This window comes from Columba livia, chromosome 2 (genome assembly GCF_036013475.1).
Source record: "Columba livia isolate bColLiv1 breed racing homer chromosome 2, bColLiv1.pat.W.v2, whole genome shotgun sequence".
NCBI lineage: Eukaryota > Metazoa > Chordata > Aves > Columbiformes > Columbidae > Columba > Columba livia.
Genome location: NC_088603.1, coordinates 8,995,341 through 9,015,171, shown reverse-complemented (window position 1 = coordinate 9,015,171; position 19,831 = coordinate 8,995,341). Strand labels below are relative to the sequence as shown.

The following is a 19,831-nucleotide window of genomic DNA, read 5'->3' as shown; positions in this document are numbered from 1 at the left end:
CCCGTTTTGACCATTCTGTGGGGTTGCAGTAATGCAAGGGCAAAACTTTCAGCAACTATAATCCTCTTCCTGCACATTTTTGGTACTTTAAAGAAAACAGTGGAAACAGTAAAAGACTGACTGGCCAGGAGAATCTCAGAAAAAACAAAAGAAAAAAGAAGTTTTTCTTTGCTGAAGAATAAATGCTATGATCTATGACAGATATTTTTTGAATTATAACTGCTGCCTCTAAAGTTGTGCAGAACTGCTTTCCCCAGCACCTGATGTGTCACCATTATCATTAGTATCTCTCAGGGCTGTTACAGATTCTGATTTTACAAAAAAAGAAAATAGCAGCACAGCAGAAGTTCTTCTGCTTTTGAAATTGGAGTTTAAGAACTGCTATGAACTCTACTTTAGTGCTGTCAACACAGGCAAATATTCACTGCACATTATTAGAGCAGTCCTACTGCTTGCTCCTTCTTTTTGACAATAGGCCCCACAAATACACCCAGCTTGTCCTTAAAGCAAATATTTTGAACGTGGATGTGCTTATTTTGGGATAACTTAGATAAAAGCATTCTGAAAACTTCATTTTTTTTGATTCTTTGAGCACTTCAGCTACAGATATGCACCAAACAGGCTCGCACTCCTGAAGCACTCCGTGACTTCAGCCATGCTGCCTAGCGAACCAGCAAAGAAAACCTCTTCACACTGTATTTTATATAAATGTATGTATAAATATTTTAATAAATAAAGGGGTCCAAGCCTGTCAGCTGCACAAGTTTTATGAAAACTGAGTTCCAGGGGACAGTAACTATTAAGGTTTGCATAGATATTGGGGCAAATGTACCATGGAAGCCTCATGTGAGCCCTCTGCACGTGGGCAGAACATCAGTCTAAAAGACGTACTATTGTAGAACATTAAACTGGCAAAATATTCCAACAAGGTAAATTAACAGAAGCTTTTTTTTTTTTGTGGCAGAATTTAAACTCCGAAGTTAGGTAACTGTTGAGTCACAAATGCAAAATCATGAAAAGAGAGAATATATAAGACATTTACAATGATAAGCATACGCAGAACAGGGCAAACGTACAGCCTTTTTTTTTTTTTCCCCAGACCTCTCATGTCACCAACACCCTCACATTGCTTGAAAGTATCACATGAACTGTTTGAGGGTAATAAAGTCTATTTACTGAAAACCAGAAAGCATGTTGCTTTTGCCATCGAATACCAAGGGGAACTTTGGGCCGTCAGCTGCACCATGGAAAAGATGTTTTTTTTTTTTTCATAGTCATTTTGCACAGTAATTTACACCTGCAAAAGGTGAATATATCATAATGACAATTTAATGGTCTTTCTCAGTCATTCCATAAAGGCAAAAATGATGGCTCATGTTGTAGGACAAATGAGAGGAATGAGCACTTCAATAATAACCACATTTAGGAAATGTTCTCTCTTGTACTGAAGCTAGTGTCTCTCTTTCTCTTGACTTAGGAGCCCATACTGGTAGGGGCCTAATTCTTCCACCAGCTCTGTAAAACCTAATTTGTTAAGACTTTGGCTGAAATCTCAGAAAGGCTGAACCATTTTTCTGAGATGCCAGAAATTAGGGCTTTTTTGCATTCTGATCTTCTGCCATAGATTTTCTCAGATTCAATATCTGCCATTATTTATACAGATCTGTTGGCACGTGTGGCATTTTGCAGGCTAGTAAGAAGTCAAGAACCATGCTCTGAGGAGTTCATCATCTAAAAATTGGCACGTAATGTAATGAGTAAGGACAGAGGAAAACAAGATAAATAGAAAATTGCTCCTGGGAAAGTTAAACTGTTTATTTTTAATCGTAAAGAACACAGATCACTCAGGCTGCTTCTGTTTTAGATTTGTTTCTTTTTTTGAATGATTAGACATGCAAGAGACAAAGAGATTAGACACAGGAACCAAAAGCTCCTCTAGGAAGGACAAAATAGAAGCTATAAAGGGAATAAAATATTTCGTAACCAAACCCTCTTGCTCTCTTGCCTTGTCTCTCCTTTGAAGAAGAACAAACCAGGAGATTACAAGGAGAAAGCTTCTTATTTCGTGAAAGCTGGGGTATCTTTAAAGTGATGCAAACCCACTCACCCATGGTTCCCACCTTTCCTGGGAGATGCAGGACAAGGTCGGTTACAGACAGTGCACAGAGAGGGGCTGCTGTGAGCAGCACCAGAGCTGGTGCACGCTTGTGTACCTCAGTTTAGTTGTAGGACCACCCCGAGATACTGTGACGTGTGTTTGGCCCCATAACCACCCAGACCCAGGGGAGCTGACATGAAGTTCCCAGCACCTTATCCCTTTGCATCCCATTTGACATTTTTTGCCTCCCTCTCCTGCAACACAACCCAGCCTACATTTAGCAACCATTTCGCATTTACAAATTTAAATTTAATTTTAACTCTATTTTTTCTCTGCTTTTACACTCCATATTGTCCCCACAGAGACACGCATTTCACTGGCAATTATATTCTGAGTAACTCAATTAGTCCTGAAATACAGAAAAATGAGCATTGTATATTTTTTCTATCTATCTCCTTTATAATGCCTGTATAATGCTTCTTTTTTCTCTGGCAATCCGCTGCTGATCATAAGCTATCAATGGATTATATGGATGTGTGTGAAAGCCTGCTTATTCTATAAACTGAAGCTACCATTTTATTTTAAGGTAAATGACTGTTAAGGAAAAGAGCAAAAAGGCACCTGTGTTAGAGGTATGCAAGATAATGCTTGAACTACCAGTGAGGTTCTTCTCACCTACCCTGATTTCAAATGCAAGAAGAGGAAATGTGGCTGAATTACAGGCCAAAATAAACAAACAAACACCATACAGAACAAACCCACTGTTGAAAGATGTATCCAAGATGCATATGAAATTCAATAGTAACAGGAATATTTGGAGTTAAAAAAAAATCTGCCACGTGTCCTACAGAAGGGACATGTACTAAACTTAATGTCGTAAGGAATTAAGTTTTCACTGTATATTTCTTAAAAGATGGTGGAACGTGGTGTCAATTATTTCAGCATTAAAGGATAAAGTTGGGAATAAAGAAGACTTTTCTTCTGAACTGTATATACTGTCCTGTTGTATATACAATTCATCCATTTTTATATAAATATTTTTTCTTTCTGTATTGTTATGTTACATGTGGTAGAGAAGGCAATGGAGGAAGTAAATTGGTTGGTTTGACTTTGATATGAAAAAAAATAAATCTGCTGTTTGTGGTGAAAGTTAAGGACACCCGTTCAGCTTGGTAAAACTAATATGAATGTGAATCAGTAACATGCTGTGACTCAAGGTGCTGAAGGCACACAAGTTCACAGCAAAACTCTATTAAAGAAAGGAAGATTCACTTGTGAAATGGAGAAAACCACTAACAACTCAATATCAGATTTTAATTAGTAGATGTAGATTTCACTATACTTTGTGAAGTTCAGTCTGTTAAACTTAAAATACAAAAGGCTGGTCTATTTTTACTTTCTTCGCCATGTCCTGAAGGCAGTCTCCAGTTGTTGAACATAATGTGTTGTCAACCGACTGTACATTATCAGCTGACCAGAAGCCCAATGACAAGAACACATAAGTCTTCACAAATTAATATAAAAGAGAGGGTTTGGTCAGCGTCAGCCGCCAATCTTTTGAGAATTGATACCAGCTGCTCAGCAGTGATGTGTTGGGCAGCAGACTTAGGCATTTGAAATTGCACATGTGAGGGGATGGAAATGGGGCATGTACATGTGTGCAATGAGAAAAAAAGAGCTCCTCAGAAGTCATTTTGTATAGGGGCAAAGGCTGCTGCATCTTCACTCTTGTCAGATTTGAGGTCGAGGACTCTCTCAAACCCAATTTTCCTGATGGAACAGAGGAGAGACCTTCCTGTTCCTGTATCTGATATGTTTGCTCCAGCCTGATTTGCAGAATGGTAGTGACAATATGTTCTGTTGCTGTTTTTCAAATCACAAAATTTGAAAACAATCTAGTTAAGGACACAGAAGCAAAAATCCCCAAGAGAGCACTGAGGACAGGAGACATATGCCAGATTTTCTCAGATAATGAGCTTTTCAAGATCATTTTTTGGTATAAAAATTCCATATAAAAAAGAGTTGTCCCCCTTTTTTTTTTTCTTGTTACAGTAGAAAGTGCGTGTTTGGCATATGCAAAATCTAATATTGGATTTACATCAGGAAAAGAAGCCAGGGGATCTCTCCAGGAAATACACGCTCTAAAAAATGGGCAGATGCAAGATGGTAGCAGCTGAGGGACAAAACACTGGAGGTTTCAGGATTGTTGCAACGTAAAAGGCTCCATGAAACACAAGGAAACCCCATCAAGTGTGGGGGTTTTGGTTTGTTTTGTTTTTTTAAAGCCTTCTCTGAAAACTTTCCAGAAAAAGTTCTACTTTTGCCTGTTTTGAAAACAACTAGAGGGCAAATTCAGGCAGCTGTGTTCTAAAGAGATGCATACTCTAAACAGGGCTGCCAGTGATAAAATATCCCTACCGCCAAGTTTGCAAGGCTGAAGATGTCCTTGTGAAGCAATGATGTGCTAACTAAATCATACAGTCTGTTATGTTTAATACCTATCCTGTGTCCAACTTTGGGAGAAGCAGGTGCATTCTCTCAAAAACCTTTCATAAAGTGTTCTTTCTCTGCATTTTTAGGCACAATTACTTTGCTGTAAATGTATGTATTTAGGAATTTTATAAATAAATGACATGATAAAAAAATCTCCATAAAGATGCTAGAAGCTACCACACAGGTCTAAAAAACTAGTCAATAAAGAAATGTTATTTCTTTACTTCCAAACAACAGCAGTCTCTGAATTCATTTGCACATTTATTCTTTCTCTTACCAGCTGTTGCCCTTTTGGACCCCAACCAGCATACTGAAGCTTTGCATTGCTGACCTCAGGGGGATACAAATTCTGAGGATCCCTGCAAAAAGAGAAAAATAAGATTTCAACTTCAGGAATGTTCTTATTTAAGCTGGTGCATGCCTGCTTTGGAAAACCACCATGACCTTGTACAGTATCTTTCAGCCGGAATCACCTAACGATTAGTGCCAGATTTCAGTAGGTTTGGTTGTGGTTTTATTTTAATAATAAGACAAACATTATACCACTAGCAAGCATTGGTAAGATCAAGTATTTAACTGACAATTTCTGTTCCTTATTGATATAAAGTCAAACACATTAGTTCCACTGCTGACTTGCCTAAGCCTTAAGAATTAGTCAAAGGATGGCAAACAAAGTAATTGTATTTATTAACACTGATGAGGTCTACCAAGGATAAACAATAATTATATTTAAAAATTATATTGCCACAAGAAAAATATAATTTCATCTTATTAATCTTATGTGTCTAACAATTTTCATTTAAACATAACGGCAGGAAAGTTTAGCAACTGTATAACAACTGATATGCAGTTTGGCTACGAAGGCAAAAGTTCCAATTAATACAAAATATCTCATTTTTTTTAGAAAATAAAATCAAAATGCTTTTCTTGTTCTTTCATCCATTACCTTCATTTTGTAGAAGGACTTCAGTGAGACATAGCAAATGCAATACAGAAAAAGGAGACTTTATTGGTAAATGTCAGAGCAGCATAATGCCATTTTATCACAGCACAGATAGCATTGCCTTGGCTGTATTTATACTCAGCACATAGAACTACATTAAATATTCTGAAGTCACATTGTTGCAAGTCTGTGTACAGCAATATTCCACAAACAAGAACACTAATAAAGCCTGTACACAGTATGACTCATTAGCAGATCTCAAACTGCTTTAAGAAGTAAGGGAATTATCATCACTGGTCTGCAGATAGGAATAACAAGGCAATTTGAGGCTAACATCACCCAAAAACAGAGAAAGGAGCCAAAGCCTGCTTAACCTTTAAGCAAAAGGCCTCTCTTCTCATACAGAGTTTATTTCTACATTAAAGGCAATGTTTTCCAGACCATATTTTCAAAACAGAACAAAACCAAGTGCAACAATTAGACACCAGCTGAATTATCTTTATTGCCTGTTTTGTGACCAGTGCTGTACCACAGTTATGCTCCAGCTCTGCCCTTCCAGGCAAGTTTTCCCTTGGCTGCACATTCCTGCTGCACTGAGGCAGCTCTACCAAGTTCAAATACAGCAGCAAGAGGAATGCTTAGAAATTTTGTGCAGTCTTTCCAAGGTGAAAAAACCAAGGTTTTCCTTCGAATTCCAATTTAAAGGCCAGCTAGAGTCATGGCAGACGCTCAAGGAGGGCACTGATACCTACAGCTTCCCGTTCCATCACACCTGCAGCTGGAACACCAACTTCTGCTCTCCTGCTATGAGGTGTATATCAGTGGTTATAAACCATAACCCATAATGTCTACAAGGCTTCTGGGAAGAGTTTCATGGACTTGATCAAAATTAAATTGGTCAAGATGATAGGCTCGATGCAGATAGGATATGGAAGGCCAAGAGTGGTTCGTTATGCACAGACCCTCATGTCTCAGTGTATTGAAGGGTGCCTGGAGAGCTTTTGGCTCTACAGACAAATGTCAACTACAACTGCTACTGGTGGAGTAAAATTATGTATTTTCTTTCTATGGCTTTTAACCAGAAGTCATCTTTGTATGTAGCCTAAAATCACTTCTGTAAGGTATGGATAAGAGAACACATAACTCTGACCTTGAAATCTAACAGCAGCCACAAAATTCCCAGTAAGAAGAACAGCCATATAACTTCTTCTGGATTTTTTCAAGCTTGTATGCAATAGCTGCTTAAATTTAAAGTCAGCTATTCCTGTTAATGTCTTTGGTTAGATAGCTTGATTATCTTAACAGACAGTAATCTCTGAGTGCAGGAGAATAGAGAAAAATAGTGAATCTAATCAAAACCTCTTATGGGAGAAAATAAAGTACTGTTTATCACACAAACTACCTAGTTTTGTTGGAGTGTTTTTGTTTTATGTTAAAAACATAAAACTGAAAAAATTTTGTGTGTGTGTGTATTTTTGGTGGTGGTGGTTTTTGTTTATTTTTTGGTTTGTGTTTTTGTTTTGTTTTGTTTTGTTTTTTAGCCTGTGTTGTACAGTGGAGCAAGAGAGGGAAATATTATCACTAAATAAAAAGTTTATACAAATGGTAAGAATTCAAAGCTGTAATGCCTCAGATAACACAGGTAGAGCTAAGGGATAGTCATACCAACTACAGCAAATGATTCAGAGCAGAGTTTTCCTCTTTTAGAAGAGGAAAAACTCATAACACAATGAGTAATGCTGCATAAACCAGCTTTGGTAGCTGATAAGGCAGAAGGAAAAGCACTCCATTCGACCTACCAGCAAAGAGCTCTGCTGCAGACAAAAAGTAAAGCCATCTTCCATTTCTCTGGTATGGCTGAGGAAAAAAAGAGTTGCATCTCCTGAATTCCTTCTCAAGTTGTTTGGAACAGCTGGGAACCTTCTTTTGTAGCAAAATCTTGCTTGTTTACCTTGAAATCTTTTGAAAAATATGTGGATAGAAAGGCTGACTGATGAAACTGCATATTATCTGAAGGTGCCTGATTTACAAATCTAGTTACTATAAACCACCTCTATGTTCAGCACGTAACAGCAAGCACATCCAGGCTGTGATGTAGACCACTCAAGGTAGCCAGGTATCCATCTTCATGTTGGGATCTGAGCCTTCACCTTGTGAGCTCATTTGTGTAGGATGCTGGCTTGGAAATGGGTTGTTTTGAATGCAATCTGAACATCTCTTGTTACTGGTTTGCATGAAGAACTCTATTCCCTGCATCCTCACACCATGTTTGCTATTTCCTTATAGAAAAGAACCTTAATCTTCATTTCCAGCCAAAGAAAGAGCAAGGCCTTATTAGAGCGTTGCCATTATTTCTTTAATCTCTTAAAATGATTGGTTTTAAAACCCAGAAAAGAGGAATAATGTTGTTTTGGGCCAGACAGAAGATGAAGCAGGTGCTGTATAAACTCTTCCACATTAAGACATTGTCTGGACCAGAGGCTGTTAAATTGCTCCAGACATGGGCATGATTTCAGCACAATGTTCAAAAAAACATTACTGAAGTAGTAAATTGTGAAATTTGCTCATTTAGATGAAGCTTTCTGCCAAAAAGACTCCACTCCAAATTTCTGAATAAGAAAAATCCCTAAGTGTAATTAGCATGCTGTCTGCAAAATAATTTTTGCCTATAATTTAGCTCTGAACATATATGTGTAATAAAAAAACCCTTAACAATCATATCAGGCTGCCTATTTTTGACCTTATAAAATACCATGATTAATGAAGAACTAGTTTTACACAGATTGTATTGTCTGACACTTTTCTCCTAGTCTAAAGAAGACCAATTTCCCTCAGAGACTTCATGGCACTGAGTCTCTCCTTGAGCACAAACATGACAAACTGTCCTACATTAAGTTCTCCACAACCAACTTAAAAAAACAGTAGAAATTTTCCATTGTAATTGAGGGAGAGGCTCCTTTTACTTCAGCAAAAATGTTTTACAATGCCAGACTGAAAAAGCCTGAAACTGAAAATAGCGGTCAAAGTCTAAGGCTGTTCTTTTAGGGTCAGTTTTGATAACTTTTAATTTTAACTTTAAATACAGAACAATAGGATTTGTATTTAAATTCTTTGCTCATGCTGTCAATGTGAACAAAAATGCAAAAATTTGCACCAAAGGCTGCCCTGACATGTCCATCCTCTAAACAAATAAACAGTGCCAGAGTGAGTTCTTAAGAAAAACTTTGAAACCCCTTGATTAACTATGCTGTGGTTCTGGAAAATATAGAAATTATATCAAGATTTCCATAGTATATGCAAAGAAATTGAAGAAATCAAGACAGTAAAAAAAAAGTTTTGGGAAGGCAGAAATATCATCTCTTATTTGCATCAAGGCAGCACTGAATATTTTGAAAGACAACAGCCCTAAGCACATCATCTCACAGTACTTTAAGCCTTTTTGATTATTAGCTATATATATATATCTAAACTATCTGTCTCAGCACCAGAACTTGGTGTCTTCACATCTACTTCTAATAGCATAAAATCAGACAGCAACTTAGATTTCTTCTTCCTTAGAAAGAAGGAAAGAGAAAAGAGATATAAACTACCATAGAGAAGAAATCTGGAATAGTTATAAAGAACTGGAAACTTCATAATATTTAAGAGTTTTTCATGTATTTTGAGAAAATAGTGCACTGGAGAAAATTTGCAAAAAGAAATAAAAGCACGTCAAACATGTGTCCATAAATGTAGAAAGAACCATTGATAAGGACTTGGAGAAAGAGGGAAAGATTTCCAAGAAGCAGGAATGCCATTTCTTGAGAAGCAAAAATGCATTCTTAAACAATTAAATGTCTTATTTACTTTGGTATTCACTGAGGAGAAGAGGAAACAGGTGCCATTAAGAAAATTGCTTCCCAGGAGATACACAGCCCTGCAGAGACTTGCAGTAAGATAGAATAATATATAACACAAATGGAAATCAAAAACTTGCCAGAACAGATAATCAAGAAATCAGACTGTCAGAAAATGCAACTAAAAGAATCCTCCTGGAATTCTAATAAAAGTGCTTAAATAGATGGGGAAGGCTCTTCCATTCATCTATGCTCATCTGCTGTTAAATATTTAATGCGCATACTCATACGTACACATATATTCCTTACAGCACTTTTCAGTGAATAAAAGTAGAAGGAGCTAATGAAAGCAATTTGAACTTATTATTTTCAGCTACAGACACACATCAGATCATTCAGCTGTTCTTAAAAACAACTGAGCTCACCAACTATTTTATCCAAGATGAATGAATTCTATGGATTTAGAGAATGAAAGATAAAGATCAAGGGAATCTGAAACATTCGTCCCTAATTTGGCAATCCAGTCAGATTCAAGCTGATATGAGCTCAGAGGGCTTTTTGATTATAGTCTGCCTGTCTCTGTAAAGCATCTACCAATGTAATATTTGGTACTGGGCCTGCAAGATCATGCACAATACTAATACCACTTTAAAATCAATCACTTGTCAAAAAAGGAGACACCAGCTTCCACTGGGAATTAAGGAAAAGGATGGCACAGGCTTGCCTTTCTGGTGAATGTCTACGAAAACTGATTTAAAAATGCATCGTAGACTGGTACATGACCATGAGTCATGGTAATGCAGGCTGGAGGACTGCAAGGTCTTGATCAAAATCTCTAGGCTTCCCCTTAGCAAGCAAACAGTGGAAATAGTCCTTAGATACTGGTAGCACTGCGTTTAAAATGATGACATTATCATGGTTCTCATGTGACCCCTTTAAATCATAGACGACAGACTGAATTTTTACTACATTTTTTTAAAGAACTTTTGTCCTGGAGTCTTATTTTGTCTCCTAAAGAGACAATGAGAGGTGATAGCATGCAGGCGATAAACACAACCACTTAAAAGTAATTTTGTCTTACTCATGTAATTTTCTCTTACTCTATAGAGGTTTCTGAGCCGGCTCTGATCTCAGAGCTATTCAAGGCATGAGGTAAGACACTGGATTTAGCAGGATTTCAGGTCTATTTATCTACAACAGAGGTATGGACAAATGAAAATCTTAATGTTTGAATGCTATCAAAAAGGCTAGTCAGAATTACAGCTATTCAAAGATCAGCTAGCTAAAATATGGACAAAAAATACAAATTGAAAACAAACAACTCAGTAAACACCGCAATGTTGAAGAATGAACTGGGAAGATCTCAGCAATAATGAGCCCAGGATCAATGTACACGGTTCTTCAGAACAACTCTGTCAGTCTATGGGAAAGGACGTTTGTTATGAAACCGTAGCATTTTCCATCCAGCTGACCTTGTCTGACTTCCAAACCCTAATAAAAATATAGCACCATGCTGTGATGCCTGCAGAGAGCAATATGGGATTATTAGTACATAAAATGAGATACAGTTGTGATCTCCTGCTACCGGTGCCAGCAGAAGTGCCTCGTTACAATGTGACTTTACTGGATGCTAGGTCACACTTTTAATTGGGGCAAGAGATTGATTCTTAGGCTGGTGCTCTAAACTAATCTGACAGTTTGTGTTACTGGGTTTCAGAGAAAACCAGAATGACTCAGTATTCTCCATATCTTTTTGAAAACTTAGAGTCTCTGTTTAAATCTTTTTTCTTCTCACGTCAACAGAATAGGAGATCTCGAAGGTTTGTGCAGAGGTTCTCAGGAATATTGAAACACGATATTCTTCTGAACAGCTTCTCTCCACATAGATCATGTCCTCGTCAGTTAAAATCAACAAGGCATACGCTTACTAGGGTGATTATTTCCATTTCTTATCAATAGTGATACCTTCACTTTTAAGCAATACTACAATTAGCCTGATTTCAGACACAGTTTAAAAGTCAATTATAAAATACTCTCCTTATGTAAAAGACTAAAATACTACTCTAGCCCCATAACAGAGATGTATAAACCTCAAGTACATGCACAAGGGGAAATGCTTGCCTTTGAAAGGGGATGTAATTTCTGCCTTCATGACTCTGCACACAGATGTTGCTTTCATTCCCCAATCTACTTCTTATGTGTGACACGGGAAAACAGCCTTTTTTCTTCCTGTCTTATCTCCTCAAACTTGTAGTGGAGCATTCAATAAATGGAGGATTAGGGTATAGGGGTGGAGAGACATCAGGGCTGGTGTGACACAGTCTGGGCAACCAGCCTGGGATTCTATCACCTTTGCCATAAAGAGACTTTCTCAGTTGTTAATTTATCAAGGAAAGCAGTGGCTGTAGCATCCTTTTTCAACCCCTTTTTTGTGTTTCCAAAATTTCTTCATTCCATTCTTCCCCATGTGTTCTGGGCTCCCTAAGGGTGCAGGATGCCTATTTTGGGATAACAAGAGATTTTAAGCCTATTAAATTTGGTTAGTGTCTCCCTGTGAATGGTCATAGAACCAGGTAGCAAGGACGAAAGGGAGACCCAGGACACCACTGATGCACACGAGCGCTATGGCACAGACTGCTATATATTCCTCAGAGGTGCGACACAGATCACTATATAGTCCTCAGTGACTGGGCACAGGTCTGTATATAGCCCTGACTATATAACCTGAGCCCAGGCCCCATTAAGCCCCACAACATTGAGGAAATACCCATAATCTTGCAGATTTGGGTCCTGCAAACTGTCTTTTTCTCAGATGCCCACAAAAAAATAGATCTTTGTCCTGTAACATGCAGCAGAAATTCTTCATGCTGTGTAATCACACAACACACTGCGAGTTTAAGTAGGCTGAAAGAGTTTATCACCCAACCATAGCAACAAATAACCAAGGCCCAGGCTGCAGGGTGTCTTCACAGCTCGACAGGAGAAGAGCAAAAACATCCCTCTGGGGAAATGCATGTTTCTTGTCCCTATTTTAGTGGAAAACTCCCCAGAACCTTGAACATTAGGATTCAAATACAAACAAAAAAATCCTAATCTCCACTATGGAAATCCACCTACAGAACAATTTCATTTCTGGGATGGTGATGCATGGAAACAGCAATTGTACAGGCTGTGGTTAACTGCCTATTCCGTGCTATGCACCATAATTCTATGTATTCTCTTTCAGCCACCTTTATTTCACTTTTCTGTCAAAACTCCATGTACTAACTCAACCTTGTTGAGTATGAATAAGGAGGAAAACCCAGGTTAATGTGCCAAGTTTTAGCTGTGGTCAGTGTTGGGATGTGCTTGTACCCTGTGGTAATGTCAGCTTGGAGGCTGACTACAACCTGGGGACCGGAGGAGTTTTATTCACACTGAGACATGCAAAAAGTTCCAAATTCAGAGAAGTTTCTCAACAGTGAAGCGCATTTTATCCCAGAATAGAATTTAATAGGAACACTGCCTCCATTTCATGGGATGCTGCCTCAGATAAACACTATGTTAGAGTTTGTTCCAAACCTTTCTTCTTTCCTTTTATTTTCTTTTTCTCCTGATGAGCCATAAGCTATTGACCTTTTCTGTAAGATAAGGAGGTTGGTTGCTGGGCTTTTCTCTGCTAAACTGCTAACATCTGCATCTAACTATTAATTACCCAAGATATTATTTTTTTTTTTCCAGTCTCAGTAGTTATTACTCTAATCCTTAATATCAAATCCTCCCATCAGGGGACTATTGGTTATTATTATAGCTACACATGGTTTCTAAGATGTCCACCCACATCACAACTGAAGAGAGAAGCATGTGGTAAGAATTGCTTTGCCTACACAGGAAAGGAACATTTCACATTAAAAATGCTCTGCAGTGACCAACATGGGTGAGCAAATGGCAAATCTCCTGGAGAAATAACATGGTGTTGAGCTGCTGAAGTGGATTTCCTCCCACTGGCACAGCCAAGAGTCCTGCCTGAACCACCTTCTGAGGCTGAGCTGCTTTCAACCTGCCTCTGCCTGGAAGTGAGTGATGCTCAAATAAGGGCTTTGCTTAATAAAATGCTGGCTCTTTCTTTTTAAAGAAGTACAAAATGTATTTGCAAGCAATAAGCCAGTGTGTGATTCAACCACTGTTCTAATGCTTTACAGAGTGTTTAATTCAGATGATTATAAAAAGTGAGAAGCCCAACAGCTTCATCAGGGCTTGAGCCAAATGCCAGTAAACTCAAGTGAAATTTTTCTATCCACTTCAGAGGATTTAAGGTCAGGCTCCACAATCCAGCTATCAAGTTTAACTCTTCAAAGGGCTAGTCTTCTGCTGTCAAAATACAACTGAAAAAGCATATCACATCATAAGGATGTTGATATTTATGGTCTGGCACAAAAGTCACCACACTATGCAGCACAGGTGCCTTAATTAACTATGTAAACTATCTCAAAAAGACAATAAAACTATAGAATGTTAATTGGTAAAGAGTGATGAGAGAGAAGTAGCCATAGCAGATTCTTAAAAAACTGCAGAATGCATTTATTCAACTTATTTAACAAATTTCACACTGTTGCTCAATTATACATACCTTTTTATAAGGGTTTATTTCAAACTTTCTGTACCATTGTTGGGGGACAATATTCAGCTCCTCCTTAATTAGCTGAAAACAGACTCTATTAATTACAGTACTTTTTCCTCTTAAAAGAAAATGTGCGCTCTAGTACAAGTTTGTAAATGTAAAAGAGTGAAATTGTGGAGCACTCTCTACAGTAATTATCACACATTACCTCTGTTGAATAAGCAATATTTCTCTCCTTGCTTTGTGGATGGGGACACTGAGGCACAGGAAGATTCTTTAATGCTACAGAGAAGAGGCACAACAAGCCAGAACAAAACAAAATAGAACAGTCTTGGTCAAATAGTCAGATGTCTGCAGCAGAGCCTACTCCCTGAAGTTTTTTTGACTATGATTTTAAATAATGAAACACATTTTCCTTTTACTGTGAATGTGGAAATGGAAGCATGTGCAAGGAAAACCTTGTTGTCTTTCAAAATATTGTACAAGAGGGTATGTACAAATTTGATTAAGTTTTCTTCAATTAACATTAGCCTCTTTCCTGCCAGCAGCTTGTATATAAGAAGACAGGAAGATTACCAAGAGCTCTGCACAGAGCTCTACAGACATTGCTTTGAAAATTTACTCAGTGAAGCACGGGCTCAGTTCCTCCTCCTGTTATCACTTCAATCTCCAATGCATATTTTTTTCAGTCACAACACTCAAGGGACTTCTCTTGAAGTTACTGGGAGTTCAGTGTGGGGGACACATGCAGTATTTCACAGACCCTCAGCAGTGTCGGCAGGAAGAGCTGAACTCAGCTCCGCTGCTGCTCCTGTGATCTACTTACCATGTTCCTCTGACTACACCATATAAATCTAAGAAGAAATATGGATTCTGTTCAGGAGTAACTGTGCACGATTTCTTTCTTCCCGTACACAAAATCAATGAGTAGTGAGAATAACTGCTGATTTTCTCCCTGATCCCTACAAGCAAATTTGGAAGCTCCTGTTGGTTGCAATAGGACAAGGTTTTAAACTAAAGGAGGGGAGATTCAGGCCAGACATGATGAAGAAATGTTTTACACTGAGGGTGGTGAAACACTGTCCCAGGTTTCCCAGAGAGGTGGTGGATGCCCCATCCCTGGAGACATCCCAGGCCAGGCTGGATGGGGCTCTGAGCAAGCTGATCTGGGTGAAGATGTCCCTGCTCATGGCAGGGGTGGCACTGAATGAGCTTTGAAGATCCCTTCCAACCCAAACTATTCTATGATTCTATGACTGATGTGCCCCAGCTGGATGTGTTAACACCATGCTGAGAGCTCATACGAGGGGTCAGCACTAATCCCTGCTACTTACCTGTGCTTAGAGGGAAATGGCTCATGCAGAACTGGATGAGCACTGAGAGGTCTGAGGAAATGTATGTTTTATGCTGGCCTTTATTTTGGGGAATGCAAACACAACACAGAACTGTAAAAAAGTTTAACATACCCGCTGGTCACAGCAAAAAGAGAAAGACAGAGGCGCTTCCTTGGATATCAATCCAAAATTAGCTCTTGTCTAAGACCTGCAGTGCCAGATTAAACCCGTGGTCCAGCGGCATGCACTGGTGTGAAATGACCCTAACACTGGTGAGGGAAATCCTGCAACAAGGTTACGGGAACACTCTGGTCACTCATGGCCTGACCATGAAGACCCCAAACAAATTAAGCTTTCCCCCTTATTTTGGTGAATGATGTGAATTAATAAAATCATCCATACTGGATACAGTTGGAGCAATATTTTCAAACTCCACAAAAGAATAAAATGTTTTTCAGTGGTTGGATTTCATAAGTAGGTTGCTGCCTTCATTGTATTGCTAAAGTTTTATTTTCAAAAGTGAGCAAAAATAATATTAGGAAATAACTGTATTTAATATTTATCTTTTCCCAGCACCTTGCACGAGAGTTCCCTGTTCCACATCCAGACCTGCAGATGCTATTGCAGTAACTATAAACTACCACTATCTGGTAATTACAACGTGGCAAGTGAAACTGTGGGGTTATGAGAGGAGCTTTCCAAAAATATTTATAATGCAGACAGCTGTAAGCAATTATCAGCAGATATATCTGAAAAACAGCACCGTTCAGAGGAGAGCAGATGGGATGGTACTGAAATGTTCATACCAGGGATCATGAGCAGCAAACACAGAGGCTTGTTCCACTAGATGGCACCCGGCGCCAGCATCTCATTTTTTGGGTGAACAGCAGGAGAAAAATGGGTGACATGCAGGAAAGCTGAACTGAACATAACCTCCCTACGCATCTCAGCCCAGGAAAATGAGAACTGTGGATCTCAGCTGGCTCCCCCCGTGAAAACTGAAAACCACAGACCATTGGAAACAGAAGGCAAATGTGGTGAAAACAGCAGGGGTTTCTACCCCGAGTTTACCAAAAGGATGTAAGAAGGCTGAAATAACAAAAAAGGAGAAATTAAATCTGTGCAGGGTCCCTCCATGGATACTTACTCCCTCTTCTAGCTCAGCCTTATTTTCATTTTTAAATAAGATCTCTTGAGCCTATGTCGTTGGTATATATTAGTTGTTCTTTAGAGAGCCAAATTGTGCTACGCTTCCTTATGGGGGGAGTTCGCCTTCACAACAACTCTCATGGAAAAATGTAGCATCCATGCACCCTGTATAAAATACCATTTGTGTTAGGGACATGCCTGAATTGGCTTGTCAAACTTACAGAGAGCTCAGAATGAAATCTGGAAAATGCTCGTACAAGCCCCTTTTGACATCAGACACAGCCTGAATCTGGAGAGTCTGCAGAACACGACAAAAATAACTAGAAAATTCCCTTTAAAAAGCAATTTATGCTGGCAGATCAATGTCATGTTATTTAAAAAATGATGCCACCAATTAGATTAATTGCCTTCCTAATTAGTTAGCCTCAGCAGGGGTGTAGCAAGGGTGTGAGTGGGTACAAAGCCAGAACTGTCTGGCCTTCCTGATGAGGTAGACCATAGCCAAGGGTGAGAAAGAAGGTGGAAAAAGCACTGTGCCAGCCCATTTCCAGGAGTGAGTGTCTGTGAGTGGGAGGGATATTGGAGAGGGGAATGAGGGTGCTCAATGCTTGTTGCTCAGCACCAAAGGCTTTTGTCACTTCTGTCTTTGTCACATGGAAGGTAAGGATGCTGCCTGTGGGTTGCAAATTTTGTCGTCACCAAAGGACCTGGAATGTCAAAATGAAGGGAGCCTTGTGCTGTGTCAGTGTGCTTGGTCCTGCACTCAACAATCTTCATCCACACACATCTGCCAAAGCAATATTCCTCTGTCAAATACGAAATACATAATGAAAAGATTTTTAGCCCTTCATCCAACAGAGACCCTACTTTCAGTTGTTGTATTTCATCACCTTTTAAATCATGTTCACCTGCTACACCTGTCCTCTCTCTTCATGCACCACCCTAAAATACACACAGAACTCTAAAGGAACAATAAATGTCCATGTTCTGGGGAAACAGTTATGTGCCACCCTTTCCACCACTCACATGCACTATGATCACCTGAAAGATGAATGCAATTGTTATTGTACAATAGGGTTTGCAATGCCTGTGTACATACCCGCAGCCTAAAACACTTCATAAATCATAGCTGTACCAACACAAAATGCAGCAATTCCTCCAATCCTCCTCCTGCCAGCAGTCGCCTGATCCGTCACTATGTCACGCAGCGGGGACACCGATGCCCGACACACCTACGTGCCTTCTGGCACCATCTCACTTTCCAAATCTTCCCCTTATGCTGGACACTTCTCCTCTGACAAATCCACCCCTCCAGCTGCCGGCACCACTGGTCATGCAAACACAGAGAGCGAGGTGAAACGCAGCTGAGTGTGCAATAGAGCTTAAGCTGGGGGGAACAAGAAGCTGGTTGTCAAGGATGAAGAAAGATCGTGGAGTAGCAGCATACTGCCTGGACCACTGTATTGTTATTGTTTAGCATTTCTAATACATACTATGCATGATAATTCTATTATTTTCCACCTTTGTTTTGTCTGGAATACAACTGTGCTGTCAGTCAAATGCTTTCGTTCTTAGCCAGGTTTACTGCAGATACAAAGGTTGAGTCCTTATGGTGTGTGTTCATCCTGTTGCTCAACACCCTTTCAGCCCACAAGATCTTTTCAGATATATTGCCAGAAAGATGGAGCTTTCAAAAATTAAATAAACCCAGTAAGGTGCTGAACAACAAACAAACAAACAAACACACACCCTAAACCAAAATTAAAAGCCCTAACCAACCAACTAAAAAACCCCCACAAACAAACAAACAAACAAGAAGAAAGAAAAGCAAAAACAAAGACCAGACTGAGTCAGGGAATGAAAGAGACTGAAGAAGTCTGGAGCATGTCTCACTGGGACACCAGAGCTTTGATGTGGATGATGGTGGGAAATCTCCTTATTCCCATGATCCAGCTGTACATTGAAACGTCTTAACCTCAAGCTCCTGATTTTTTGTGGTGAGTCAGTCCCAAGACACACACTGTAGGGAAGCAGACTTCACAAGCTCCTGGGCTCACAGATTTTAAGACATGTATGTCTCTAGTACAGAGGGTTTTTTGAACAAAGTATTGTTTCTCTGTTGTTAGGTAGAAGCCAAAGAAAGTTATTTCAGCTGTTGTTGTTTTTTGAGGTTATTTTATTTCTTCTTCTTCCTTTTTCTTTTTTTTTTTTTTTTTTTGGGGCGGGGGGGATGTGTGGATAAGTGTGCTGAGACAAATCCTTGAGAAACACCTCAGTCCAGGTGCAATACTAGTTTATTTGGGGGAAAAAAATGCCGAGAGATGTGTTTATATCTTGCCATTGAATCTGTGCTTCTGTCGTTAATTCCAGTGGCTACTGTACCGAAGAATCTGGATTGAAAAGAGAGCACGGACCTTAAAAATGCAGGTGGTGCAATGTCTGACTGGTAGGACTTTCACCTTTAAAACATCATTCCTGTGCTAAACAGTGAGGAAACACTGAGCACACAAGCATGGCCAGGATCCTGCCTTCTCTCAGAGGCAGGCACATGGCTCATAGATGCACAAATCAGCAGGACTTTAGGACATGACCTAGTGTTTTCCTAAGTCAGAGACACAGTAATCCATTTAATACAGTGGTCTGGGTGAGAGTGGGTATAAACTGAAATGGGAGGTTCAGACTGAATATAAGTGGAGACTTTCTCCCTGTGAGGACAGTCAAGCAATGGGAGAGGTTGCCCAGCAAGGCTGTGCAGTTCCCATTCCTGCAAGATTTCAAATCCTAGCTCGATAAAGCTCTGAGTAACCTGCTTTTACCAGGAGGTTGGACCTTGGAAGAGTCTTTCCAGCTGAGTTACCTGGTGATCCTATGATGAGCCTGTGTACAAACCAGGCAGATATTTTTTTTTAAACTTTGCAGGCTTTGCCAGCTATTGCAAAGATCCAAATATCTACTACATGTTTAGACATAATGCACAGAAATGTCAACTCAGTGAAGAAGCACAGCAAAAACTGAAATGATATCTTTTATGTGCAATGTTTTACAGAAATGGCAGAGCACAACTATAGTGTCCCTTTTTACCATTCCCGCACAGTAATCACCAGTATGATACTTAAAACATATAACCTGGCACCAGCTTCCTGGCTTTTAGCTTTCTATTTTCTGGCAAGGATTTGAGGAATTTTGCTGTGCATTTTCATTGGTGTGATGGAAATGCCACTCTGAAACAACATGTATCACCATGTGCCTGTATGTCTCTTATTGGTATGGTGGTGCCCCATTCCTAACCAGCTGGGCCAGTCTTTAAGGTATATTTAAAAAGGGTATATTTTGAGGGAAAAGCAAGTGGAAACTACGGGTTAAACTCTAGAGAAACAA

At 39.3% G+C, this 19,831-nt stretch overlaps 1 protein-coding gene across 6 annotated transcripts in view; it reads right to left on the bottom strand.

Moving 5' to 3' along the window:
• The window catches only part of DPP6 (dipeptidyl peptidase like 6), a 558,611-nt gene that overhangs the window by 97,953 nt on the left and 440,827 nt on the right, over positions 1-19,831 (bottom strand). For all 6 annotated transcript variants that reach the window (XM_065050444.1, XM_021285572.2, XM_065050443.1 and 3 more), the window contains exon 7: positions 4,869-4,950. In XM_065050444.1, the coding sequence (XP_064906516.1) occupies positions 4,869-4,950 (82 nt within the window). The remainder of the gene's footprint in view (positions 1-4,868; positions 4,951-19,831) is intronic.